This window comes from Rhipicephalus microplus, chromosome 3 (assembly GCF_043290135.1).
Source record: "Rhipicephalus microplus isolate Deutch F79 chromosome 3, USDA_Rmic, whole genome shotgun sequence".
Taxonomy (NCBI): domain Eukaryota; kingdom Metazoa; phylum Arthropoda; class Arachnida; order Ixodida; family Ixodidae; genus Rhipicephalus; species Rhipicephalus microplus.
Genome location: NC_134702.1, coordinates 90,709,160 through 90,736,182, shown reverse-complemented (window position 1 = coordinate 90,736,182; position 27,023 = coordinate 90,709,160). Strand labels below are relative to the sequence as shown.

At 46.3% G+C, this 27,023-nt stretch overlaps 1 protein-coding gene across 2 annotated transcripts in view; it reads right to left on the bottom strand.

Moving 5' to 3' along the window:
- LOC142803827 (uncharacterized) overlaps positions 1–20,440 on the bottom strand; it is an 83,212-nt gene extending 62,772 nt beyond the window's left edge. For both annotated transcript variants that reach the window (XM_075889968.1, XM_075889969.1), the window contains exon 1: positions 19,622–20,440. In XM_075889968.1, coding sequence (XP_075746083.1) covers positions 19,622–20,046 — 425 coding nt within the window. In that variant the 5' untranslated portion in view covers positions 20,047–20,440. The remainder of the gene's footprint in view (positions 1–19,621) is intronic.
- Between the last annotated feature and the right edge of the window lie 6,583 nt (positions 20,441–27,023).

Below are 27,023 nucleotides of genomic sequence, written 5' to 3'. Positions count from 1 at the left end.
CCCGGAAATTTTGACCATCTGGTGTTCTTTGACGTGCCCTGCCATCACACATTACACGGGCCTCTACCTCTTCACCTGCATCGGCTGCAATCGAACCCTCGACCTTCCGGTCAGCAGCCGAGCGCACTATATAGCCACTGATCCACGAAGGCGAACCCCAAGCTGTAACTATGTAGCGCATTTTCCACAGTTTCTTTCCTTCGTTATAGTTTCACGGTACGCGACGCAGATTAAATGCCCACCAATTCGCACGTTCTTGCCTCCGTTCAAGGCTCGACCCCTTCACCGCTCTGAAAAATATGGGACGGAGTACGTGAGATGGAAGGGGATTCTAAAAGTATGCGGGCCGTTTCTTTTTCACGCTTCCACGCCTACGCGTGTGCGCAGTTTTAGTAATTGCGTGCAGCACTCTAGAAACCCAACGAGTATCCACGCATGCGCGCCTTTAATGTTGTGGCACGGGAGCTATACCTGTTCGCCCTTGAATCTGGTCGCGTCAGACAGTGATATTTGCATCGAGTAAGAGACGCGCTGCGAAAAAACAAACAAAAAAAAAACTACGAAACAGTGCATGTTTGCTGATTTATTACGCATGGAAGATTTTTAAAATATTTTTATCTATGAATCTTATTAGCCAAAGTTGCGTCCAGCAAACCCTCTTGTCACTTTCGATATTGCCATCTCAAGGTGAAAATGTGCCCAAGCTTCGATACGTGCTGTTGAATGCAGCTAGCAGCGAAAAACGAAACTTGCATATCCAGGGAGATCACTCGCGTCTCGGTGTAATGCCTAGTTCACACTGAAACATCCGCTTTCTACAGCGACCGAAATTCCCCTGCCGCCGAAACGCAGCGTCGTTCGCACTGGACGCGCCCCGCGCCGCCGAATATGCCATCTACTACGGGGCGAACGCGGGATGGATGCGCTGTCACCCGGTTGTTGTCGCGGCTTGCAAACGCCACTACGCTATCCGGTGGTGTATACTTCGACGATTCTCGTACGCAAGAAGCAAGAAAAGACAGTACTGCTTACTTTGCTGGCAAGTGGCTGTCTTGTAATGCACGAAGAGCAGAAAAACCAGCGGCGTTGGTGGGTTCGTTTTGCTCTGCAAGACCGCAACAAGCTCGGTCACGCCAACATCAAGCTCGGTAACCTCTTTCACGAAATACGGAGGTGAAGTAGGCACAGAGTAGGTTAAACTCCCATTGGTTTCAACATTCAGTTACGTGCACTGCGGCATAACAAGTGAGTAGGGCTTGGCCGCCATTTTTCAAAATTCCTATTGGTCCGCGGTGACCGATTCGGCGGCAGACGCCGCAAAAATCGGTTCGAGAGCGATCGGCGCGGAGAGGGCCCTTTCGGCGGAACTCGCCGCCACCGAACCGGATTCGGAGCACTTTCAGCGGCCGGAATGCTCAGTGTGAACGCGGCCTAACTGAGAATGCACGTGCAAATATCCAAGCGATGCAGCGAGCGTTCCGCGATATTGCGGTCAGCCAAACGTTAAAGTATGTACGCCTGACGATTTGCGAAGAAAATAGACAGGATCAGAACAGAAAGGCCGAATAAAAAAAAGAAAATAAACTAAAAGAAACAAGGCATACTAAATTTCGGTACCGCTGACCGAACAGCCCATAAGTGATTACAGTGGCCCCGCAGGAACATGCAGCAAGGCCTCACCTGTGACTGCGAAAAGTGTAATTTGTCTCCCAAATCTGCTTCTCGATAGCTGCTTCCTTTCTCCCCCGGCGTTATTTAGTTTATCTGCACAACACAGATGGCGCCCTCGAGTAGACCTTGTATAAACACACGGTCAACGCCGCACGAAAGTGCCGCCTGCAGTCACCTATATGCATCGTCACCGCACACCACTGCTTCTCTGACTTCTGTACATACACGCTATACGCGCAGAGGGGTCACCTCTCTATCACCTACATAACAACCTCCTCCCCGTCTTAAGACATTACGATATCAGCGCCAAATAGCTGTGCGTGTGCGATTTCCACCGTACATGACCCGACAGCGGAGTATAATGGTATGTAAGGACGCAAAGAATACAAAACTACAGCTGGAGCACCCGCATGTCGTAAATAGATGGCGTTCACTCGCAAACGAGGAAGGCGCCGCCTGGTGGCACCTGCGTTCAAATGTGTTGTGTCGATGCGCCAGGCACCGTCATTTGCAGTGGCGCCTTCCACCTGCGCTCTTCACTTTATCTATCTGTTCCCTTTCCTACACATCGTTGACGCCAGAAGCCCTACTGTTGATTGCCCACCCATCCCCCAATGACACCCCGCGGAGCTACAGCGAACGATCGTATATATAAAACTCGCGTGTACCGTCTGCTGCTCTTCGGCATCCATTTTCTCCGTTGTGCATCTTTCTCGCTAAGGGTTCGTAACAATGCCCCCACGCGCGCAGTTCCGCATGTATATATGAATACAGTGCGCAGCGCGGATCCCCAATCTCAGTTTGAGGCCACTGAGCATCATATATATACCTCTCATTTCTTCTTATTTTTTTCGCGCTTGAAACTTAACTGCGCATCTTGTATGCGATTTCCCCGTAGTGAATGTTGTGCATGCACGACGAGGAAATCACGTGCATGCAAGCTGTGCGTGTGGGCCCTAATTTTTATTCCCTTTTCCACCCTTATCGCTCATGCACTTGATACATCGCGAATGCGACGGCCTAATTGATTCATGAAGATTGTGGCGTAGCAGTGCAAACAACAGAACATACAGGACGTAGTGCTCTGCCCTCTATAGTGTGTCCCGTTGTGTGAGCTGTCTTGCCACGACATGTAAGTTTAATGGAAATAGTTTTTTTTTTTTTTTCATGTTGGCCATGCCGTTGTTACTCTCAAATCCACCTTCATTTCACCTCGTTGCGTCCCACACACACCAATTGTATTGTGGGAAAAAGTATAGAAACGCAGACCGATCAAGCCAAATAGCACGCGTGGCCGGCGAAAACTCGCCAACCGATAGTCACGTACCAATATACAGTCACGCGCAAATGGGCGTCATCTCTAAACAATTGCGGAGTGTCTGATCAAGTCATCACACTATTTAAGGTGATTCCTCGAAAAGTAACGCTATAACGTCCGCTGAAGATGTCTACATAACTGAAAAAAAAAAGTGACAGTCGATCTTTCTAAACAGCCATTACTTCAATGCACGGGTACATATAGCACTGAGATCTCTGAAGGTGTCATGTTTGAGTACTAACATGGGAGGGAGAGGATGAGGTGAAGTTTCTGACGTCGCGTTAGTGATATCAGTATACATCGCGTGCAGCTTACTTCGTCAATCGTGCTTAGAGGTTAAGGACTTTTCATTCGGAATCCGCTGCGATACAGCAGCGGTGACGGTGCGCGGCTGCTGATTCAAAGGTCGCGGGCTCGATACATGCTGCAGAGGTCGTATTTCTATAGGGGCGAAGTGACAGGGGCCCGCCTATAGTGCATGATGTCTGTGTATGTTAAAAGGGCCCTGCAACACTTTTTGAGCATGGTCACGCGAGCCAAATGTTATAGCGCCGCACGCGGCCTGGAATTCACAATTAATTATCAAAGTCAACTAAAAATTGCGTTCTGTTTGTTCGACCAATGACGAAAAACGCTCAAAAATGACACGTATATAGATTACCCATCTTCATTTTCTTCGTTCAGCGAACTGGGAGCGCAGAGAAAACACAAAGGACGAAGCGAGGAACCACACAACACGTATAGCGTGTTGTGTGGTTCCTCGCTTCGTCCTTTGTGTTTTCTCTGCGCTCCCAGTTCGCTGAACGAAGAAAATGAATTACCAACTGGCCCACATTTTGATCCTTTTACCCATCTTCAGCCATTGGCTGATTTGAACATGGCGCGCTCGGTTGTTACAGAAATCGCCGCGAGAGGCCGTCACTTGTCCACGCGCGCGCGCGCTATCGCACTGAATTAGCCGCGTATTCAAAAAAAAAGAAAAAAGCGCCCAAGGTCACGAGGCGCGCGTGACATTCTTTGTTTGCCCTTCCCGCGCCTCCCTGCTTAGCTTCCAGTGCTTTCGTTAGGACGAGAGAAGAGAGAATGCGATTGCAGCGTGCGACAAACTTTTGCAACTCCGCTCGTACTGGACGGATTCTTAAAAATTTCGCGGCGTTGAATTTGTGAGTCAATACGCTTTTCCAGTGAATCGATTCCATGGTTACTCAAAGAAGTGTTTCAGGGCCCCTTTAATAGTCGAAATATCCGAAAGCCTTCTCCACGACGGCGTACCGCAAATCATATCGTGGTTCTGGCACGTAAAATCCAACACAATATTATCACACACACACACGACGCATAACAAATGATTCGAATACAAATATTATATCGTCATACCATATATACGTCAAATGAAAGCGTAGGCGTTCACTGACAAATTAAAAGACAATGCAAACTGATGCCCGAATGCTAAACACTGTCTCTTCAGTAATTAGGAGCAGGCTTTACCGTTTATATGTCTTTTTTATATGTACAAAGGTGAGGAAACGTGTTTTCTTTTTGCGTCATCCATTTTCCACACAGGATTCACAGGATTGTTCATTTATGTTCACCGACAAAAACAAAAGACAAATAAAAACAAACGCACTCAACATCGACTGTTTGTAGGAAGAAAACGTTGCATTCAAGTACGTGGGTGAGCTCTGTCGACTTCAGCAACGAGTTTGCTTTGCGATCGAAGCTGTCTCTGCGCCACGCTGACTGATGCTCACGAGCGCACACGTACTTCGAAATACCGATTCCGTTGCAACCGGCGTAAGGTGACGCGAAGCTCAAAATCCATGATGGATCAGTGTTCGGTGAGCGTGTACTTATAATACTGCCGCGCGCACACAGCGTCCCAGCAAGCACTGTGTGAGGCTTTACAGCTGACGGGCGCCCGTCTCTATCTCGCAGCCTGTCGCTCGGCGCGCGCACGCACCAGCAACAGATGGAAGGAGCTCCTTCAGAGACGACTCTATCATACACTATGCGATCAGTGATCGTGATCTGTCAGTGCTGCACGTGCGTTGGCTCAGCCGTCGTGGGATCGAGAGACAGACTGCTGTATATATACGAACGCTGCGAGCAGTTCTATACTAACAGATCTCACGAACGCTTACACACCACGCCGTTCACATTCCATCAGCTCTACAAACTCTTCTTCTTCCTCTTCCTGTCAGCGTATGTACATACACGGTTGCGAAGCGTTACAGAAGCGCGCACAGAGCGAACACACTTGATTGTGCGTTCGTATGCATACAACGGGCAGGAGTGCACACCGTATGACTACTATGCATAGCGTATACGTGTCTTCGTTTCGTGTCGACACGTTGCTTCCTCGTATCGCCCGCTATAGGATCGCCGTAGAAAAGAAGAAAAAAACTGAAGTCGGTACGTGTTTCTATAAGCCGCCGTGGCGATGATGCGGCGTGGGCGTAGTAAGACAACTGAGGGATGAAGATCCTCATGAGAAAAAAAAACGTTTCAGCCGGGATCTGGGCTTCATCAGGAAGCCCCGATGAAGTCCGAACCCGGCCGAAACGTCAAAAATGAAAAGTATCCTGCTGTGTGCAAGAGAACCTCCTCTCCTCCATATATATATATATATATATATATATATATATATATGTGTGTGTGTGTGTGTGTGTGTGTGTGTGTGTGTGTGTGTGTGCGTGTGTGTGTGTTCACCGCGAAAGTAGGAAGACGACGAAAAGATGAAAATAATCATAAATGAAATTAATGGAAAAGAGCGAGAGTTCGAAAGTAGCGGGCGCAGCACGTTCACAGCGTGCCTGCTTACAACGAATGTAAGTCAATCGAAACTTTCAAAAAAAAAGAAGAGTGATAAAATTTGAAAAAAAAGCATATAAAGGCATACACGTGATCTGAAAAAAAGTACAGGGCCGAAAAATCGTCGCACTTTATTTATATACGACCGCGCATTCACGCATGGTCACGTGCACCAAATTGAAGAGTAAATCTCTGTACAAAGCTTGCATCCTTACTATTCTGTTTCTTTTTTGTTCTCCGCCATACGTGGGACTAGCTTAAATGAAATAAAAAAAAGTGATGAAGCATCAAGGCTCATTAGGTCATAAAATATTAGCAAGTATTGACGCCGCCAACTTCCCGAACATAAACATCACACTAATAAATGAAAGGTTAAGACATGGAATGCACGTGTGCGCGCGTGTGCGTGTATGTATGCGTTTATATATGTACATGCGTGCGTGCGCGGTCGTGTTTGTTTGTGTGTGCGTGCATCTTTAATATCCTCGATCCACAGCCAGCCTAAAGCAAGGTTACGCTCACCGTGGTTGCGTTAACCGCGGTTACGTTAACCGTGGTTACGCCGCTAACCGCAGTTTTAGGAAACCAAGCTCTGCAGCCTTGGTTAGCCAAATAACCGAGAAAATGGCGGCGCCCAACCCTGAGGAGTGCACGCCGCGAGCGCGCGTGGCGTTTTCCTGTCGCGACAAACGCGGTATGCGTTTCCAGCTTCAAGAAAAACTTCTGCTCACCTGGTTTACCAGTGCCTAACGTCGAAACTGACAGCACGTTTCCAAGTTTTTCTCAGTATAGTCTCTTTGCTTTTTTCGTGTCTGTAGCGGCCACCCATTGGCAGCACACCGCTCCTACTTTGGGTGTTTCCTTTTTTTTTCTTTTTTTCTCCACCCTCTGAGAACATTCTGAATCACTACCACCCAACTTGAAATGAAGCAAGGACTGCACTCCTCTGCTTTATAGTTTTGTTTTTCAGGCTACGATTGCCAACAGGGACACATGCCACCACCAGGAGATGACGTCTTTACTAACCCCCTTGAAAATAATATGCCAATGATGAGAAGGCTAGGCACTTTTGACGAAGATAGGTTCTCCTATCGAAACTTTGGTCAGCCTATCTGAGGCATTTCCACCTGTCGGCTCTCGTTTTGGTTTTGTTGTGAAGAGTGTGTTTTTGAGAAATGGATGCTGTCTCTATTACCTAGAAAGATGCTGAAAAATAAAACTTGCAATTTTAATATGTGGTGAAGCTTCATGGGGTGCGGGCTGATCTGTTAATTATTTTTCTTCGGCAACCGACCTTACCTGTTCGAATATTGGCGGTAAAATGCTCTAACTGTAGTATGTATGAAATATCATAATAACTGTGTTTGCTTTCAGTTGAGAGAAAACCTGTGTTGTGGTACATGTACTTGACATTTATCTTACGCCAATATATGTCTGCTTTTAGGAAGTGGGAAAAGATATTTATCAATAAGTGGAAACGATGTCTGCCAGAGCAGCTCTGTTATTTTTGTATAATCAGAAAGTTTGAAATGAACTAGGTGAGGCTGAACTCGCATGGTTTTGCGATACCAAGTGTAACTGCAAATTAAGTTGCTGAAATATGTATATGTCTGCATCCTGCATGGGAAGTGTGCACAGTTACGGGTAATAATGTTTTTTTAATATAATGTGTTCGTGTGTCTACACAAACGTATGCATACCAAGCACCTTTGCTGTATCGACTCACTGAGCCACCAATTGATATACCCCAGATGTTTATGCTATTTAACACTAAATATTTGTATTTAATTGTATAACTATAGAAGGCAGTCTAAATTTCTATAGTCGGCTTTACAAAGAAGGCTTTGAGAAATATCATTGCATTTCAGTAAGCTTGCTTATACACACACACACACACATTTTTCATCCACTTTTCTTTATTCTTTCTTCTTATTTACATTCTATAGGTTCTAATAACTTCCCCTGTACATTCCTTGGCATTACTGTCTGTTAGATCTCATTAATATATATATATATATATATAAATATATATATATATATATATATATATATATATATATATATATATATATATATATATATATATATATATATATATATAATGAGATCAAACAGACAATATTGCTAAGGAAAGTATAGGGGAAGTTATTAGACCGAATTGTAATGTAAATGTGAAGAAATGTGGGTGAAAAGATAACTTGCCATGGACAGGAACCGAACCTGCGACCTTTGAATAACGCGTTACTCGAAGGTCGCACACCCTTTCAACACCCTCCTAAAGGGTGTTAGCTGAACACCCTACACGAAGGGTGTTCAGCAAAATGTTAGGGTGTTCAACACCCTTCTAAGTAGGGTGTATCTGAAAACACCCATAGGGTGTTCCTCTGGCGACAAGCCAGTTTACACCCTTAAGGGTGTAAAAAAATTTACTGTGTAGTGAGGAAAATATCCCTGTCGTTTTTCAGATAAAAGGAACGTGCGTGAAGTTCAAGTGAACCTATTGTGTAACTTTTATGTTGCTTGAAAAAAAGCATTTATTTCAAAATATTTTGCTGATAGGCGCCGGAAACTGTAGAAAATCAGAGGGCTATTTTCGAAAGCTCTTCTTGCCCACCGATGCTATTAAGGCACATGATAGGACGAACCCGGATGTCATCAAGTGCCTTAATTTGTAAAACAGTGAAAGGGTCTATACCGTGGTTGCGTCATGTATTTTGTGCTTTGTCATTTGTTTGTTAATGTGCTTGGTGTATAGACGCTTGTTCCATAGGTTTGTTGCGTCCGACAATAGAGTAAACTTTTAAGTGCGAATGCACTTTATAAGCGACCCTGAATCCGCCGTACACGGAGTGCCTCCTCCTCTCCCCTAGCAACGGCGCAGCGACGTCACACACCACGTGATTGCGCGCGCTCCGCCCTCCGCTCCGTGGTTGCGCGGGCGCAGCCACGACTTGCTCGAGATCGGCAGGTCGTCATATAGGTATGGATCCATCGCAGGCATAAACCTCGACTGCGATACTTCCAACAACGAGTACAACGCAATCGAATGCGAGCATTGCACGCGTCGTTGAAGATGTCGCGCCGGTTGAAGACAAGGCAGCGCGGTGAAGGGCCCGTGATGCCGAGCGCAAGCGGGCGAAGCGGGCCGCGGACATCATTATAGCGCGAATTTACTCTCACATATACGCGTAAACTCACCAAGATTTCCCGAGAGGGTCTAATGGTTCCCGGGAATCGTAATGTGATCACACGGGGGAGTTTACGTTAACTGACTGGCGAAAGCCAACGGATTTTAACTTTACTCCCCCTCATAGCATCACGCCGTGCATTCGCACTTAACCATGTTCACCCTTGGGGAAATGCTTGGGAGGTTTTCTAAACTAACAGTGAAAGGGTCTATACCGTAAGTGGCTTTAACCATGGTTCAACGCGGTTAACCGTGGTTGGTCGTAACTGCGCTTCTAGCTTGCCTGTGTGGCACGAATATAAGATTAACGCAAGCAAAACCGGCCAAAAAGCCTCTTCGTCATGTCTACATCGTTACGGAGAAATGCGGTGCAAATTAAAACTCCGCAAATGCTTCTTAATGCACGCATGCGAGCGTGTGCTGATCGAACGTGCTCTATACTAACACGGCTTAGCAATTCTTAAACACGGATGCCGACTGCTGTGCAAAAGCTGCATGCGCGGACACTCTCTGCTCACTATGTGACATGCAGTCAAAGCCAAAATTAAAGCATCCCAGCTGCGAACACAGCTTACGTTTCAACCAGAGAATTTCAAGTCACTACGTATATATTTATTCTCGTTCATTCGTACATTCGTTTTTGCTGCATTTCGCATTCCGTGTATGGTTTTAACTTTCAGCATTGCCGTTAGCACACTTCCAAGCCTCGACGCACTCAGTCAACTCTATACTCGACAATAATATTGTTAATGTGCCAAGGAATTGACCGCGGTCTTATGCAAGCATTACATACGGATGAAACGTATATACCCCGAATTCATGCTTCTACATCTTGTTGCATTCGTGAGTCGCGATATATATTTAGCCAATTAATTAAATAAGTAAATGGTGACGTCATTCACACATGACATCAGGAGGCACAAGAAGTTACGTCGATTGTCAATAGCGTTGCGTTTTTCTTTTTTATTACCGTACAATGGTGGTGGTGGTGGTGGTGTTGATGTCAATACCAACGCGTGGTTAAAGTTAGCAGACGTGGCCGGCAAGTGCCCCTCCTCAACGACTCTTTTCACGAATAATAACGTCAGACGTAGTGTCAATCCATTATCTTGCTGTTACGATAAAATAACGCCAGACGCCTCCTCGCGAACCATACGCGCACCTTCCGAAAAACACAATCTGTTCAGTGCGTGCACTTCGGGACAAACTTCTTTTTTTTTTTTTTTCATGCAAAGCATCAGTTTTCCGTTTTATGGGTTAAGGCGCTTGTTGTACCAGATACAGTCTATAGCTTATTTAGCCAGCTTCATTGCTCTCGAGGTACAATAAAAAACGGGTCAATGTGCATAGATATTAACACATATGCTTTAGTGTTTTGTACGACTATCATTGTGATTTACGAAAAACAAATGACGTTGTAATCGATCCTCACGACTATATGCACAATCGAGGTCAAAGGAAGAATGTCTTTTGTGTGCAACTACATCAATTTTTTTCGCGAAGATTTTTACAATCACATACCTGTTATGTAATATGTATAGATAACCAAGGTGCACCAGGAATTCTTTTAGTTTACGTCCCTTCACTACGGCGTCTCTCATAATCAAATAGTTGTTTTGGGACGTTAAACCCCACAAATCAATCAATAAAATCAATCTCTTAGTTTATTTCCTTGGGAACTAGACTTACAAAACAAAAGTGTCATTTAGGAGCACACATAGTAAATGTACGTTATATAAGTTGTTGCTGTACGCAAATGCATGGCAGTAGATTTAATATGGAAGGTTATCACGTCATGGAATCATATCGAGTGCAACAAACAGCTGACTGATTGCGGCTGAACGCGAATCACGAAAAGTAAGTTCCAGTGCAGAACTTATTGCTTGTAGCCCCGCCGCGGTGGTCTAGTGGCTAAGGTACTCGGCTGCTGACCCACAGGTCGCGGGTTCGAATCCCGGCTGCAGCGGCTGCATTTCCGATGGAGGCGAAAATGCTGTAGGCCAGTGTGCTCAGATTTGGGTGCACGTCAAAGAACTCCACGAGGTCGAAATTTACGGAGCCCTCCACTATACGGCGCCTCTCATAATCAAATGGTGGTTTAGGGACGTTAAACCCCATATATCTATCAATCAATCAACTTATTGCTTGTACCGGTACGTCTATGGAGCGAAGCTCTGTCCTTACCACGGCATTTAGAACCCAAATTCATCGAGTAACCGAGTGCGACAGCACTGTTCTTTAAAGGCCAATAAATTTTGCAATTCAGCGATGTTGCATAACGAGCGTGGTTTTCGTGTCTGGTTTTCGTTTTTTTCCTTGTTCATTCCTTCGTTAATCGCAGCTTAGTGACGGTCTCTTGTGTCTCTATTGAACCGAAGCAAGCTACAAGTGAAGTCCAATGATAGTGCATGTAGAAAGTCGAGAAAAGTTGGCCATAAAAGTATTAATTCTTATGTAGTAATAAATATTCTCAATTTTATTTCTATGAAGCCAACAGCTCTATTATTCAGTACATTTTCGATCATTTATTGAGACCCAGTGACACAACTGTCGTTTTTTTTTTTCGCGTAGACCTGTAGACCTTACACGGAAATATTGAGGGCTGCAGCTTCACAATCAATCAGTAGAAATCACTCAGACTCACCTCACCAAAAAAAGAAGAAAAGGTCACGAAATACATATGCCGTCGCTCTAAGTGGCTCACTTTTTTTTTATTTTTCAATGAAAAGAATATTCGATCGATTTAATTAGGGCTCATTTGTTCATTATTCCAGGTATTCGCGCATCTTTAGCTCGTCATGCAGTATAAAACTGTAAACAAAATTTGGTCTGGCCGAACACTACGTTGACGATTGACCGCCCGGTCAGCGGCGTCCCCATACTTGACTGATATCTGACATATAAAAAGAAACTACGCTCGATGCGTGAAACACAATATATTATTTTTTTTTTGTCATACGAATATGACCAAATCAAAGGCACAGCTGTCGGTACTTTTACCACACAACATTTTTTTTCTTTTTTTTCACTGTTCGTTTCACTTACGGAAAAAAGAAAACAGACCATTGATTGATTCGTGGGGTTTAACGTCCCAAAACCACCATTTGATTATGAGAGACGCCGTAGTGGAGGGCTCCGGAAATTTTGACCACCTGGGGTTCTTTAACGTGCACCCAAATCTGAGTACACGGGCCTACAACATTTCCGCCTCCATCGGAAATGCAGCCGCCGCAGCCGGGATTTGAACCCGCGACCTGCGGGTCTGCAGCCGAGTACCTTAGCCACTAGACCACCGCGGCGGGGCAAGAAAACAGACCAATACAGCGAGAAGAAACTGGAAGTCTAAGTATATGCATGCGTAGTTGCGTCGTTCCGCTGCCTGCGCCTGTTCACACTGCACCGGCATTCAAGTCACTCACTATATCGGACGACGCGCCGACTTCCTGCAGTGGTTTTATACACTGTAGCATTGCGCATCACACGCGCAGGTGCACACTTATACGGAAAAAAACAAAGGAACGAGAATGCCACGGATAGATATACAACGAAACGCGCCTACGCAGTGCATACGCGCGCGCGCACGTGCATGAGAAGGGCGCGCAGTTCGTGCGGCCGGCAACCGTTCACACGAGCGTCATTTGCCGCGCGGCGAAGCGCGTCCGAAACACAAGAGTTGCATTAGCGATTCGCTCCGCGGCAGAAGCCCGCTCCATCCACACCTTCAACGAGTCCCCGCCACCTCTTTTCCTCTTATCGAAGATTCTCTTCAAGCTACGTGCACCTTCACGCGCACTATCGCAAGTGCCCCTCTCCCCTTTTCACCCCTCCACCCACTATGCTGTGTCTGATAAGGAGAAATGAGTGCCGTCTCTAATTACCGCAGACGGGCGGAGACCCCGAGATGTGGACTTTTCGACACAGCAAAGAGTATACGCAGCGCAAAAAGCCTATATGGTGCGCAACGTCCGTGTTTTTCGGAGTTGAAGTATCGTCTTAGACGGCATTTATACAGATATCTGGGCTAGTTTAGCCTGTCGAAAAAAAAATAACGCCAGGCCTGCGCGGCAGACGCAGCACAGTGGCAACAAAGGCTAGAAGAGCGGTCTTTCAGAGCCTTTTCTGAACACTCATTGGGTAACTGCTGCAAGCACACTTGCTTGATACCCACCACGGAAATAATAACAAACATTTTTGGGTAGTAGACCGGCATTCGCTATGCTATTTTTCGTCATTCTCCTGAGAAGCGTGGTATCTGTTAAACACTGCCAAGGAATTTGGTGCCAATCGTTCATGCAGTGGCTGACGACGATGAGGAAGTGGGTATGCGCCACAGTTAATAGGTGATAAAAGCTGTTTTACGATAGTCGAAGACAAAGTGGTCGGGTCATCGCGATGGATATATAGACGCTGAAAACGGCATTTCCGCGTACTCGCAGATCATTGCCCGCATATGCGTGCTCCGACCATTTCATCGTCCATGTTACACGCAAGAGGATTCTCAGTGTTTATATATGGGCACTATTGTACGCTTTACAAAAGACGCAATGAACATTATACTGTGTATGCGTTGATTAGCTGCAGCGGCCAATCTGAATCGCGCACAGCCCGCAAATTGAATAAAAATATATAAACGACCATCAGGTGCATCACTATGCACCTGAATGTCGACCTGAATGTCACGCCCGTTTGTGGAGATTGCAACTTCGCAAGGACCGGGCATAGAGCCTCGAGTTGCACTAATCCTAGCAATCACTTTCGTAGTAACCTTCAAAGGGATTAAAATGAGCGCGTAATAACACGTACCACACGCGTAAATTCAAAAACGAATTCCTAAACTACTGCACAATGCAACGTTGTTTTGTTTTGTTTTCCAGTTCGCACACATTTTTATGTCAGACTTCGATACCAGCTCATTAATTAAAACTGTATGCATTGTTCAAAACCAACTGTGTCGAGAGAGCGACTGCCCGTTGCCAATCAATAGGTGTTCAACACGTTACCCGCGTGATAGATGTTCTGATCACCCACTTCGATTCCCCTACTGACAATACAATGTCCATCAGGCAGTGAACTGTGGTGGTCATTTATGTGATCTGCGGACGGCCAACGCAATTGGCACGCGGGCTCGCAAGATAACGCTCCTACATGACTTAAAGACGAGATTTCGCTTACGATATACGAATCCGCATTGTCACCGATCCTTACTTCGTGAATTATACAGGAGCTATGTGTTTGCTTTCGTTTGAGGAAGTTTATTCGGCGCCCAGAAAATATAATCGGTATATACACCATATTGTTTTAGCTGAAATCAAGCCGCAGTCCATAAGCGAAGTCAAACGCACTTCTTACCCATATATATGAGTCCGCGTTTCAATACATTAGTGGATTGTAAGTTAACGCAACGTCCTGTAAATAAATGCATTCTGTACGAGCATGTTTCCTGACAATATTGTTTAGAATAAATACTAGACGACTCACAGTATACTCCGTGCTGAAGTATATGGGAGAACTGTCAGCAGCTAGCTGTCCCCGACACCCACCAGGTTTCAAGCTTGCATTATCACAACCGCATATGTGTTTAGAAAAACTGGTTAAGGATTTAGAGTACCCGGTGCTCTACTACACATAGTGTGCACGTGCGTCCCGCAGCGCCCCTTGGTCACTTCCGAAATGCGCCGCCGACATGCCCGGGCACCTATACCGACTCCGTCGCCTATACCGCTGCCGTGTTGTCTCCTCGTGCTTGCGCCCGTTTAGTTTTGCCTAACGATGCAAGTTTGAGGGCTGCTAGTGGGGCAAGTTGATTTAGTAGTCCCCGAAGAGGGAGCAGAGCTTCGGGGTGTTTCTTCGCCGAAAGTTGTTACCCGAAATTGAGAACGCACATTGCGATTTCCCGAAAAGTACCAGCGTGTTTGGCTGGCGCGGATTAACAAAAAGCTACTTGAAGAAGGTAATATTTGCGTCTTCAGGTATCACAAAGTTCCGGGTAAGTGCTATAGTCAAGCACTTACCTGCAAACAGAGATAGCTTACAAAGATACTGATGTACATAAAAACTCGTCCGCGACCACTGCATGCACAATCAGCGTGTCAGGGAGGCGGTTAAAATCGTGATGGCGATCGCGGAAATTAAGGTATTGCTGATTGATTGATTGATTTGTGGGGTTTAACGTCTCAAAACCACCATTTGGTTATGAGAGACGCCGTAGTGGAGGGCTCCGGAAATTTTGACCACCTGGGGTTCTTTAACGTGCACCCAAATCTGACTACACGGGCCTCGAACATTTCCGCCTCCATCGGAAATGCAGCCGCCGCCGCCGGGAATCGAACCCGCGACCTGCGGGTCAGCAGCCGAGTACCTTAGCCACTAGACCAGCGCGGCGGGGCAATTCGGGTATTGCATTGCAACAAACTGTGAAAATGGATGCGAAAAAGTATTAGTTCACTTTGAAGTATATTCGATCGGTTCGAGTTGGGGGGTCACGATTTCAAAAAGTTGGTCAATTATTTCCAAAACACGGTCTCCGTCATTTTCAGGGACTCCACTGTACATTAGCATAAGAAAAAAAGGTAAAATACAAGGTGACAAAGGTGCCAAAACATACGCGGAAAAAAAAAAGTGATGACCGGCATTACCGCGGCATGCACCGCGTGAAGTCTCTACCTGCCTAACATAATATTTTCCTCGGCTGTTTCCACAAATTTCAATCAAATAGGCTCAACATCAGCAGTGTTTAAAACACTTAGGGGGTCGGGGACGGGGGGACGCTGCTACTTTGGTGGCGTGGGCCGCAGCAGTATAATATTATTAATATTATATCTCTTGTAAACTTGCCTAGCCCTGCACGACTAGTTTTCGATGGGAGCTGTTGCGCTTCGCTCATCCACTTTTAAAATTGCGGCTCGAGAGACTTTGGGCATTCACTTGTTCTTGGGCCACGCTATTCGCGGTGTTTGTAGGGAAAGTGAGATAATGGAAGCATGGCAGCTTGGGCTAGTTGGTATGGCATGACGATGTATAGTATGGCAAAACGACGACACAGAGACAAGAACACCTTCGTGTCCTTCTTGTCTCTGTGTCGTCGTTTTGTTCTCGCGCTATAACTATCGTCATGAAATAATGGGCCCTCGTAGGTCGTGGCGGGCAGCCGGTGTACGCTGCGGCTGGTATACGTGTCGCGCACCTCGATTTTCTGGTCTTGTACCGAGTGAACAAACGAGGCCTTCCTGATCCGATGAGCTCGTTAAAGTACCCCACCAACAAAACCACAATGCTTCCCTTTCAACATCGTACTCATGCAACAACAGACGCATTTGTCAGACAGGAAGGAAACGCGGCACCGAAGGTGCTTTGTCTCAGAGTCCCACGTGACTCATCAACCCATCATCATCCATACGAATCTTCCGGCATGTCTTCCCCCCCAGGGTTGTGTGAGGGGGAAGTTTTTGGGGCCGTTGTTTTTGTTTCGGGCACAAGGCCATAGCCTGGCAAGGGGTCCGCCGCTCGGCGCCAAACAGACGCGGCCTGCCTCCTAGCGTACAAGCCCGGGAGACCCGGGCTACCCTTCGGTGCAGTAATTCAATCCCGACACACAGAGCGGACGTATCCTGTACACAGCAACAGATGACGAGCCCCCAACAAACCGCGCTGCAGCACGCGAACTGCCGTAGGTACCCAGGAAGGTACCCAGGATGGCGGGAGAGGGCGACAACGGCGGAAGTGACATCACATGAACACTACGTATAAAAGCCATCCCGTGGTCCTCACACTTGGAAACCGAAACAATATAATCGGAATAGCGCAAAGAGGCATGCGTATATATATATATATATATATATATATATATATATATATATATATATATATAGTGGGAGTAATAATTCAATGGGCCAGTTAGTCTTCGTGAAGGTATGGGATATGGCATAACGGAAGCATTGTCAACAAGGATAAATATATTTAAATATATTTATTCCCCAACAGTTTCGGGAGGGGTCCTCCCTTCATCAAAGGATATTCGTTAAGACATACCCCGATACTAGGCAGTTAAATCGCAGGATTTCTGGGTAACATGCTGCTTTACATAAAAAAAAGTGTCGTTGTATGAACATGTGGTTTCAAGAAAAGCCGGGGAAAGCGGAGCAACTGTAACTTGTACAAATGCAAATTGCTTAAGTAAAATAACGAATTAAGTATGTGCGCGTTCGTAAAGTCACCTTACGCAAACGCAGCATTATACAAATGCGTTGCAGCCAAATAAACTGTACACATTCGAAAAGAGTATGCACGAAGAGTAAAGTTTGGTTTGCCTGAATGAAAACGACAACGCGATACAGATATAAATAACATGCAGCGAATGTACTACACGTAATTCGAGCGCCACTTAAATGAGATAAACTTCGGCTGTTAATAAGAAAAACATAGATCGAACTCAGGGGCCATTGTCGAAGTTTCGGAATATTCCTGAACGCTTCCGCAAGCTAGCGTTGCCACAGCCAAATCCTACCGTGTACAAACTCACGAAGCGTATCCCTTATACTCGAGAGTTGATCAAGTTTGTAAGATATATACGCTTTCATAACTATGTGGAAGAGTGACAATGAATGGATCATTAGCGAGTCGAAACGGAAATACAGCCTATCCATACAAACCAAGTGATTTGTCCATTCAACACCCGCTGACAATAGTGCCCCCATGTGGCCAACGTCACTCGATTTGTACGAACCAACTGAATTGTGTCGTACTGTATGCGTGCATATGTATAGCGGTAACCGTATGAAGTGATAAATTATAAATATGAATTGCTTCTGGTTACCTCTTCGTGCGCACGTGATTATAGAGGTATGTTTAGTTAGAGTGTATAATATTTTACCGAATGTACAATGTTAGCGCACCGCACTTTGAGGTGTGATCTTATAAAGCAAATTTATCGCCTGCTACAACTTCACGTGCCGAATACGTGCAATCGCTTCTCAGTTGGCGACGGTTGCACGAAGGCATGCAAAGAGTGAGATAATGCGGTATTGCAATGCTTGCCGTCTCATTTGTAACCGATTTTTGTTTTGGGCGGCAAAAGTGTAAAACGCGTACCATTTATTTGAGCACAATTAAATCATGGCGAAAAAACTTAGATCGACTACTTGGCGCTCTAAGCTGGACCGCCGGACATCGGCCTGTCCAACTTGCGACTTCGCGTTGGCATGAGTTACACTATACACACCCTCTATTACATACCACCATCATCATCATCATTATCATCATATGCATCATCATCATCATCCTGACTACGTTCACTGCAGAATAAAGGCCTCTCCCACGTTCCCCCATTCAACTCGGTCCTGTGCTTGCTGCTGCCACTTCGTACCCGCAAACTTCTTATTCTCACGTCTGCCCAGCTAACTTTCTGTGTCACCCTAACCCGCTTGTCTTCTCTGGGAATCCGGTCTGTTACCCTTAATGACCAGCGGTTATCCTGCCTACGGGCTACATGCCCGGCCCATGTCCATTCAATCTTCTTGCTTTCAACTGTGATATCCTTAACCTCGGTTTGTTCCCTGATCCACTCTGCTCTCTTCTTGCCTCTTGTACACACATATATATACACAATTCCATATACACACTTTGGAAAATACCGATGACATTTTATAGCTAATCGTGCTTGTGCGTTTATTGATGGAAATTTACGCATTTAAACAATACCAAAACCGGGGGTAAAAAAGTAATTGTCATCTGAAAGTTCGTTAATCGAAACATATTGAAAAAGAACCGTGGGTGCATATGGTGTCTGTTGAAACCAAAACATAATCAGGCATTTATCCTAGAACTACATAGTACTAGATACTCTACCAGAGTACCATATTCAGCGGTATGTACTAAACAGAGTGGCACATTAAGGGCCTGGTAATACCGACACGAGTCACATGTAGAACCATGAGCGTTGGCCACCGTCCGCGAAGTTCACGAAATACGCTAAGGGGGACCGTAGCGAAGGAGTTTCGGATGTCATCGTACATGCATTAAATGACGAACAACCGCACATTTGCGTCCGGCATAACCACGGCGCAAACTGCACGAAGGCTACGCCTCATAACACGCAAGTTTAGAGTCGGAGCACCGAGTCCAACGATACAAAGGGCATCTTTATTTCCGTTACCACCGGGGTAAACATAAGGCGAGTTAACAAAACGAAGGCCCGTCCTAAAAATATCCCCCGCTTAGTTAACCATGGTTTCTGGCGCATCGCGTCATTTGTAGCGAGATTCCGAAACGCGCAGGTTTCGTTGCATACGCTCCTGTTAACGCGTGAAAGACACTCTCCAAGCGGGCCTCACACAAAGCGTACAGAAGTGCATTCAGGGGGCGCGTGCACATGCGCATCTATTTGCACCTCCTTCAGACCCTCACCCCACCGGGACAGCTTCGTCCACCGCATAGAATACCTCGCTTAAAAGAACACAAGACAACACCCGTACCCCAGCCACCACTGCTTGTCTAAAAGGTGCACTGTCCGCGAAAGAAACAGCACTTCAGCCCCCACGGTAAAATGTTGCTGCCTATGGCACTGAGTTTGTGGAGTCAGCTGCTAGCAGTTGCAGCAGAAACTAGAAACCGAAAGCCACGGCGCTGAAGCCACTCACCGGCCCGATTTGGTGATGATCATCTCGGTGCCGAGCTCGCAGAACCGCTGCCACAGGTCCTTTCCCTCGAGGTTCACCTTGGGGTCGTCCTGCACGCCGTCGTCTTCGGGCTCGAAGCCCGGCGGCGCCCGCAAGTGGCGCGCCGCCAGCAGTTCCTCGGGGGTGAGCTGCGCCTGCGCGCCCAACGGCGGCACGGGTGGCCCAACGAGCTTGGGGCCGGCACCCGGGAACAGCTGAGGCGGCGCGGGAGCAAACACAGGCGGCAGACCGAGGTGCAGGTACGACGGCTGCTGGCTCAGTATCGAGTGCATCGAGAAGTCCGACGAGCTCCGCGCCGGCGGGCTCGAACTGGCCGTGGCGCCGGGCAACAGGAACGGCGTGAAGGCCATGCACTGCCCGGACTGTAGCTCGGGCTCCACCCGCATCGGGGAAGGGAGTCGCGCACCACCGCTCTTACTACTACGCTCCGGGGAAACACGTCAAAAGCACACGATGCCCGCCGCGACGACCGTAGTCGCCGCCGCACGCTCACGGACGGGGCGTCGTCAGAAGCACCGGCGCCGGTTGCTGCGACGGCAGCGGCGGTGGGCCGGCAGCAGCGCCATCGCCTGCCTCCTCTTTCTCTAGGCCGGAGGATTGAGAGAGGGCTGAGAGGGTGAGCTGGTGGCACCCGGAGCAACACCAAGTACGAGGCGCCAGACCGCTCACGAGCCGACGAGGCCCGAGGAGAAAAGAATCACTGATCGCCCGTCGGGATCGTCGACCGACCCGCGTCGCTTGGGCAGTGCCCGTCGACTGGCCTGCGTACTGCCGGCAGGCTGATGCCTGGACGGCGGTGGTAGTGGGGAGCTCTAGCTTAGCCATCGCGAGCTAGGAGAGAGGATTCACACAGCAGGCGGTGGGGACGCGGGAAGGCGAGGAGGGGCGGCGAGCATGGTGAGAATCTCGCGCCCTGCTTGTCTCCCTGGACGTGGCAAGGAGGCTGCCGGTAGGGGGTGCCGGGAGGGGCCGCGCCTCAATACGAACGCTTAATGAGATGCGCGCGGGCGGCCAATGGGAGCGCGCTTGGCACCGCGCCCCGGCGCCGCCAGCTGGCGCCACCTTCCGGCGCCTCCACGGGAGGCGCGATAGTAAGCGCCGTCGGTCGACGCCGTCCGTGCTTCCGTGGTGTTGCAGACGAGCCGCTTCGATCTTCTCCCCTTCGCCTAGCGCTTCGTCGGAAAGAGAGGGGCAGTTGCTCCTTACCACCAGCGAGTAGCGGTGCTTTCCCCGTCGCACGAAAAGCTCTTTCACTGCGTCGTGTCCGGCAGAATGTGGCTTTATTTGTTCTAGTAGACAACGAGGGAGCAAGAAGATGAAGTGACTAGCTCTTCGCATGCACTTGACACCACAATAGAGTCGGTCTCTTCATCGAGGCATTAGCCACGGGGGCAGGGAGGGTGGATTGCTCAGAAAATTGTGACTCGGTATCTGGTGACAAAGAACCGAGTGGAAATGTTCGAGAAATCGTCGCCCATTGTCTGTCCCCGTTTCGTCTTCACAAGAATCGTGCAGCCAGCTGGAGTTCTTTCAAAGGGCCCCCTCTCTTCTACATTTTAACCCTGTCGTAGCAGTTCCATGAGGACCATTGCAGACTTCTATGACATGGAATGTTGCGGCAAAAGGCACACAAAGAACACTCACATACTGAACAAAGCTAATACCCGAGCTCTTGTTGAACAAAAGTCTTTTGGCAAGCAGCTGCGTCCGGCGAACCTCCGTATGAATGGTATTCGACCGTGGCGTTGCCGCAGGTGTCCAGTGGCTTCGGAACTCTTCCCTTCAGAGGGTTGTTGCAGTAAATGCCCTTCCAGGGAAGCTAGCTATCATGTTTGACGAATATGCTGCTAAGACGGGGATTCCTTCTAACTTCCCTGTGTGAGTTCGCCCCGCCGATTTGCACGCATGTCACGGAGATCTTCGTTAACCCTTCGTGGCAATGCATGGAATGATAGGACTTTATCTTTGTTAGTGAATCTTCTAGAAAAGTAGTCGAGTGCACGTGCACGTTCAGTAGCACTGATAACTGGGTCAGTTGGTATGCGTTCGTTAATGGAGACTAAGCCACTGACATGTGCCACAGGTGTAGTGTGCAAACTACTTTTGTCATGTGACTCTATGCATATATTATCAATGACAACTAACAAACAATTCTCAGTGTACTTGTGTCTAACAAATAAAAACGAACCCGTGAATTTAAACTTCTTTCCTTGCGTATACACGGGGCAGACCGGAAGATTGTGTTAATGTAAAGTTAATATCGAACGAGCCAAATATTCGCGCTGATGGCCTGGCAGATGCCTGCGCACTTCGCAATACAGAAAAACCATAACAACAGTGCTACAACTCACTACCATGACAACCTGCGAGATTGTCGAGGCCTTTCACATACACAATAACAATTCTTGCATTAGCGTCGCATCTATCGCACTGCATGAGAAAGAAATCGTGCATTTGAGATGCGCGATTTCGATACCTTTTGCTGCCTTTGTGTGTTTTTATGCTGTGCGCGTAATCACGCATAAGTTTAAAAGTGTGTGCCAAGATGAATAAAGATTAGTTGAGAGTCCGGCACCTGTTCTCGTGTGTTCTTCGCAACATGTTTATCGTCCCTCGGTATATAGGGCCGCTTAAAAAGCGCGTGCGCGTTCTACAAGCCCGCAAATTGTTTTCACTGTGGCACCTGTCCTCTAGTTACGCCGTGTAAGTATTGACCAAAGGATATGACAGAAAAAAAATTGTATAATCATGGCAGCCAATGAAAGATTCTTAAGCAGCTCATGCGAAAAGTTGGGTTGCTTTGGATCCCCGGGCATGCCGGAATGGGCCTTTTCCATGTCGCACGACGGCCTCGGTGCACGAGGCACGCGCACGGCATGTGCCATGATCTTTGGTGGCCAAAACGTGACGACACGTGCGGACCAAGCGACATCTGGTGCCACAAACATGCGAATGTTCTACCCAAAAAGAGGCGTGAACACACGCCTCAGAAATTGCCTACCGGCATGTGGAGGGCAATTTCGGAGTCCAAGAGCCACCAGTATTTTATTTCGGTGATCTCCACTTGGGATGCTGTGCGGAATAGGAAAAGGCCAATTGCACTAAATGAAACTGCTGACTCGCTCGCTTCGGCGTCGTTAAATTTCCCGGTGGTTCCAGTAGCTCCACGGTTTTCTTTTATTACAGCCGAACGATTCAAACGCCTGTTAATCTTAAAGAACAACGAAACATCGCTCCTACAATCTGATGAATTTCGGCACTTGCAATTCACATGGAACACCAAAAAATGCCTTTCCCGTCAACGGGAAAGTTCACATTGACATTGTAGAGTTCCTCGGTTAAATTATTATCTTCACAAATCAGGATTTTCATTAACTAACCTATGTGCAGTTTGCAATGAACCGGGAACAATTGATCACTTTCTTCTCAAATGCAAGCCACCGTTTCGCCTCACTGCGCCAAATAATTTTTCAGAGACCGATTGGTATGCTGGGATTGGCAGTTAATACATCCACCCTTTAATCGTTTGGATCCAGTCAGTTGGGTGCAGGCCGCAGTGCTATTCTGTCAACGCTACATAAATTCATTCAGGCAACCGGAAGGATATATACGCTGCTATAGTGGTACTGCCAGATGAACCCAATTCTTTGCCCCCCTTCTTCCCTTTTGCTAATTTGTTTTATATATTCTGGTTTATCGAATTCTTTTGCCCTTTTCACCTTTTTTCTTTCTTTTTTAAAGGAACTTTGCTGTTGTTCTTATCTGCTATTATCTGATTTTTTTTCCTCTTTTAGCAAGCATTGTTTAAAAATTTACATTATAAGGTACAGTGTGGCCAATTCCCCTTGGGGGTATGAGTCAAGATGATCTAGGCGACAAGACAAGACATTCGCATGTCCGTTACAGATTATTACTGTAGTTACTATCTCAGGTAGCAGAACAGTCCCGCAAGTTTTGCTCGATTATAGTTTCAATATCGCCCATGATATCCGACGGGTATAGTACCCCAAACAAGGAGCAACATTTGCGATTTCTAAGAAATAGGTATGCTATGCCATTGACGCGTACTACAACTCCGTAGTATAAACAACTGCCCTCAAGTCAATAATTAAGAAGCTTAATAACGAGTCTTTGTTCATTAGTCGCAACAGTGTCATTTTAATGGCGCCAAAGTATTTCCATCACGACGTGAAGTTAGTGGGCTTAAAAGCGAAAAACTTTGCTCCTATATAGACCATACTCCCGTAAAGTTTTTTTTTATAAAAAGCCATTAATAATATTTCAAATTCAAATCAAATCAAAGCGTTATTTTTTTACATAGCCTGGTTACAGCGGGAAAGATATACAGAAAAGGGTCCCAAAGTTAGGAACGTACCGGGACCCTCTGTAAATAATAATAATAATAATAATAATAATAATAATAATAATAATAATAATAATAATAATAATAATAATAATAATAATAATAATAATAATAATAATAATAATAATACCTGGAGTTTAACGTCTTAATACCACAATATGAGAGTGAAAAGCTTGTATTGTCTAGAAAAAAAAAAGACCTCAGTATATGCATGTATATATAAGTTCCCCTTGGACGTGTGGCTTCGATACAAATCTGTACTCGTAGACAGGCATCTCTTCTCAGATGCGTTATTGCCTTCTCAAGCTCATCGGATCAATCTTGCATGGCCAACTATATATAAAATATCCAATCAATCCTGAAGCAATTTAATACAACCCTGATTTCATGTTCTCGCTACGTATAGCAAAAGTGAACCGTTATTTCGTCATTCTTGCAAAGGGATCTGTAAATTTCATGACATGATGAATCCGCATGCATCTATAACTTCAACTCGTATCGCCCCGCCGCGGTGGTCTAGCGGCTAAGGTACTCGGCTGCTGACCCGCAGGGCGCGGGTTCGAATCCCGGCTGCGGCGGCTGCATTTCCGATGGAGGCGGAAATGTTGTAGGCCCGTGTGCTCAGATTTGGGTTCACGTTAAAGAACCCGAGGTGGTCTAAATTTCCGGAGCCCTCCACTACGGCGTCTCTCATAATCATATAGTGGTTTCGGGACGTTAAACCCTACATATCAATCAACTTCAACTCGTATCGTGTCTACGGCAGAATGCGAAATACGTGTGGGTACGAACGGCGGGCTGGAAGCGCTCACTTTTATTAACAGGGTTATCGCCTCATACAAAAATACTGTATTCAATGTTTGATAACGTATACCCACGATTGTTGGTAGGTGACTTTTCATTGCGTTCAGAAGAAATACGCCATGACGTGGGCTTTGTGAGCGAAAAAGAGAGCAGCCTTACTTTCGTGCGATGTTTTTTTAAAACAATGTTTATTATCTATAGAAAAAAATAACACCATGTATATGTGTATACGTATAAGTTCCTCCTTGAACATGTGGCTGCGCTGTCGCAAATATCTACTCGTAGATATGCTTATCAGATACACGGAATGCAGGATCTCGGCAGATCGATCCAGCGCCAAGCAACATAAAACAACGTAATACAACCCCGACTTCATTCCGTCGCTATGTAGCAAGAGTTAACCGTTTATTCGTCATCCTGGCAAAGTTTTATATAAAAAAATTATGAACTCACAGAACCTGCATTTAGCTTCAAGTCATCGTTGTTATGGCAAAATACGAAGTGCGTGTGGTAAACTCAAGGCGGGAACGGCACGCGGGAAGCCTTCAATTAATGATCAGAGTTTACGTGTTTCACAACAATACCGTGTTTAGCTCTTTTGCAACGCGACCACGATTGTTGGGTAACTTTACATTGTGTTTAGGAGAAATAAAAGTACCCTTTCGGTATTCGGCTTTAACGCGAAGCTTGACTTGAAGTATAACAACAACAAATTCCAAAATAAAGAACTTTTTTTTTACATTAGGTAATACTAGAATAGGTAATAAATGTCGGGCTTTACGTCCCAAAACCACTTTATGAAGAGACCTCACAATGGAGGTTTCCGAAAATATTGAGCCCCTGGGGTTCCTTTAGGTAAGTCTGAACCTAAACACATGGGATTTTAGCCATTTGTTTCAATCGAAATGGGTGCACCAGGACCCCTTTTGTACAAGTCACTTGATACTATAAAGTTATCTGATATGGCTACGTACCATAATGTATGTAAAAGTCACAAGAAAGTGGTACAATCAGGTTCATCAGCATGACAATGTACAGTACATGAAACCGTAAAACTTTACCACCATGTGATACGTAAAGGCCATTCCATTTGCTATCAGTGCTTACCTGAACATTGCGGCATCAGTATCGAAATGACTCCACAGATAACGCCGGACGTGCGTCACACCAGGAAGCAAACATTGCTGCAATGCCGCTTTCAAGAAGCTGCGAGGCAGATTCATCAAGTGGCCCGCAGTCTCAAACTAACACAGTAGAACGCTCCAAACGTAAGACATTGCACACCAGGCTCCCTAAGTTTAACCCTTCACTGCAACTCCAATCTCCATCCAGCCTTTATCGACGCGAAGCTTCCCTTGTCTATCGCCTTTAGTTGGGAGTCGCTTTCACGAAAGCGTGAGTAATGTTTATTGTAGGAACTGACCGTGCGACATGCGATGTTTGCGGCACCGAAGAAAATACCGCACACCTGCATAACCACATGTTCTTGTTTTGTCTCGGAGCGAGAAGTACTTGTCAAGGCGTCAAGGCGTCAAGGCGTCAGAATGGTCGGCCACTTATTGTGTAGTTGACTGTACATCCCCATTCACACCTCTCGACGGCCCACAATGCAGTGGAAGCCCTTTGGCGCTTTCTGAGAACGACGGGTTTGTGTGAATTTGTGTGAGCGCGCCTCTCACTTGCGGTGGAGTTCGCTGCAGTGAATCTACCTTCACTCACCCTTTTTTCCCCTCATCTTCCTTCCTCTCTCTTTCTCTCATCTTTCTATTATACCCCACTATAGCAAACAGGAAGTCTTTCAGGTTAACCTCCCTGCCCTCTCTCTATTTGTTTGCTTCCCTCCTTCTTCATTCTTTATTGGTATCGGCAATAGTGAAGGCACAGTTTGAATGTAATGTACAAAATGATTAATGAAGTCGTTAAATCTATATAATTATAATCGATCAATTTAATAGGCTTAAGAACAACCCAACAAGATATAAATACAGTGCTAAATCATGCATCAAGTCGAATAATAATAATGACATGAAGGCAGCCTGGAGTGTATCCACGCACTTCCACGAAGTGAATAATGAAGAGTGGGCGAAACTCTGGGTATTCTATATAAAGATCGAGTAGCCGTATGTTATACCCGAGTGTTGCCCCATATAATGTAAATTGAGTGCCGTAAAGTGACATATGGTTACATTTGGTGGC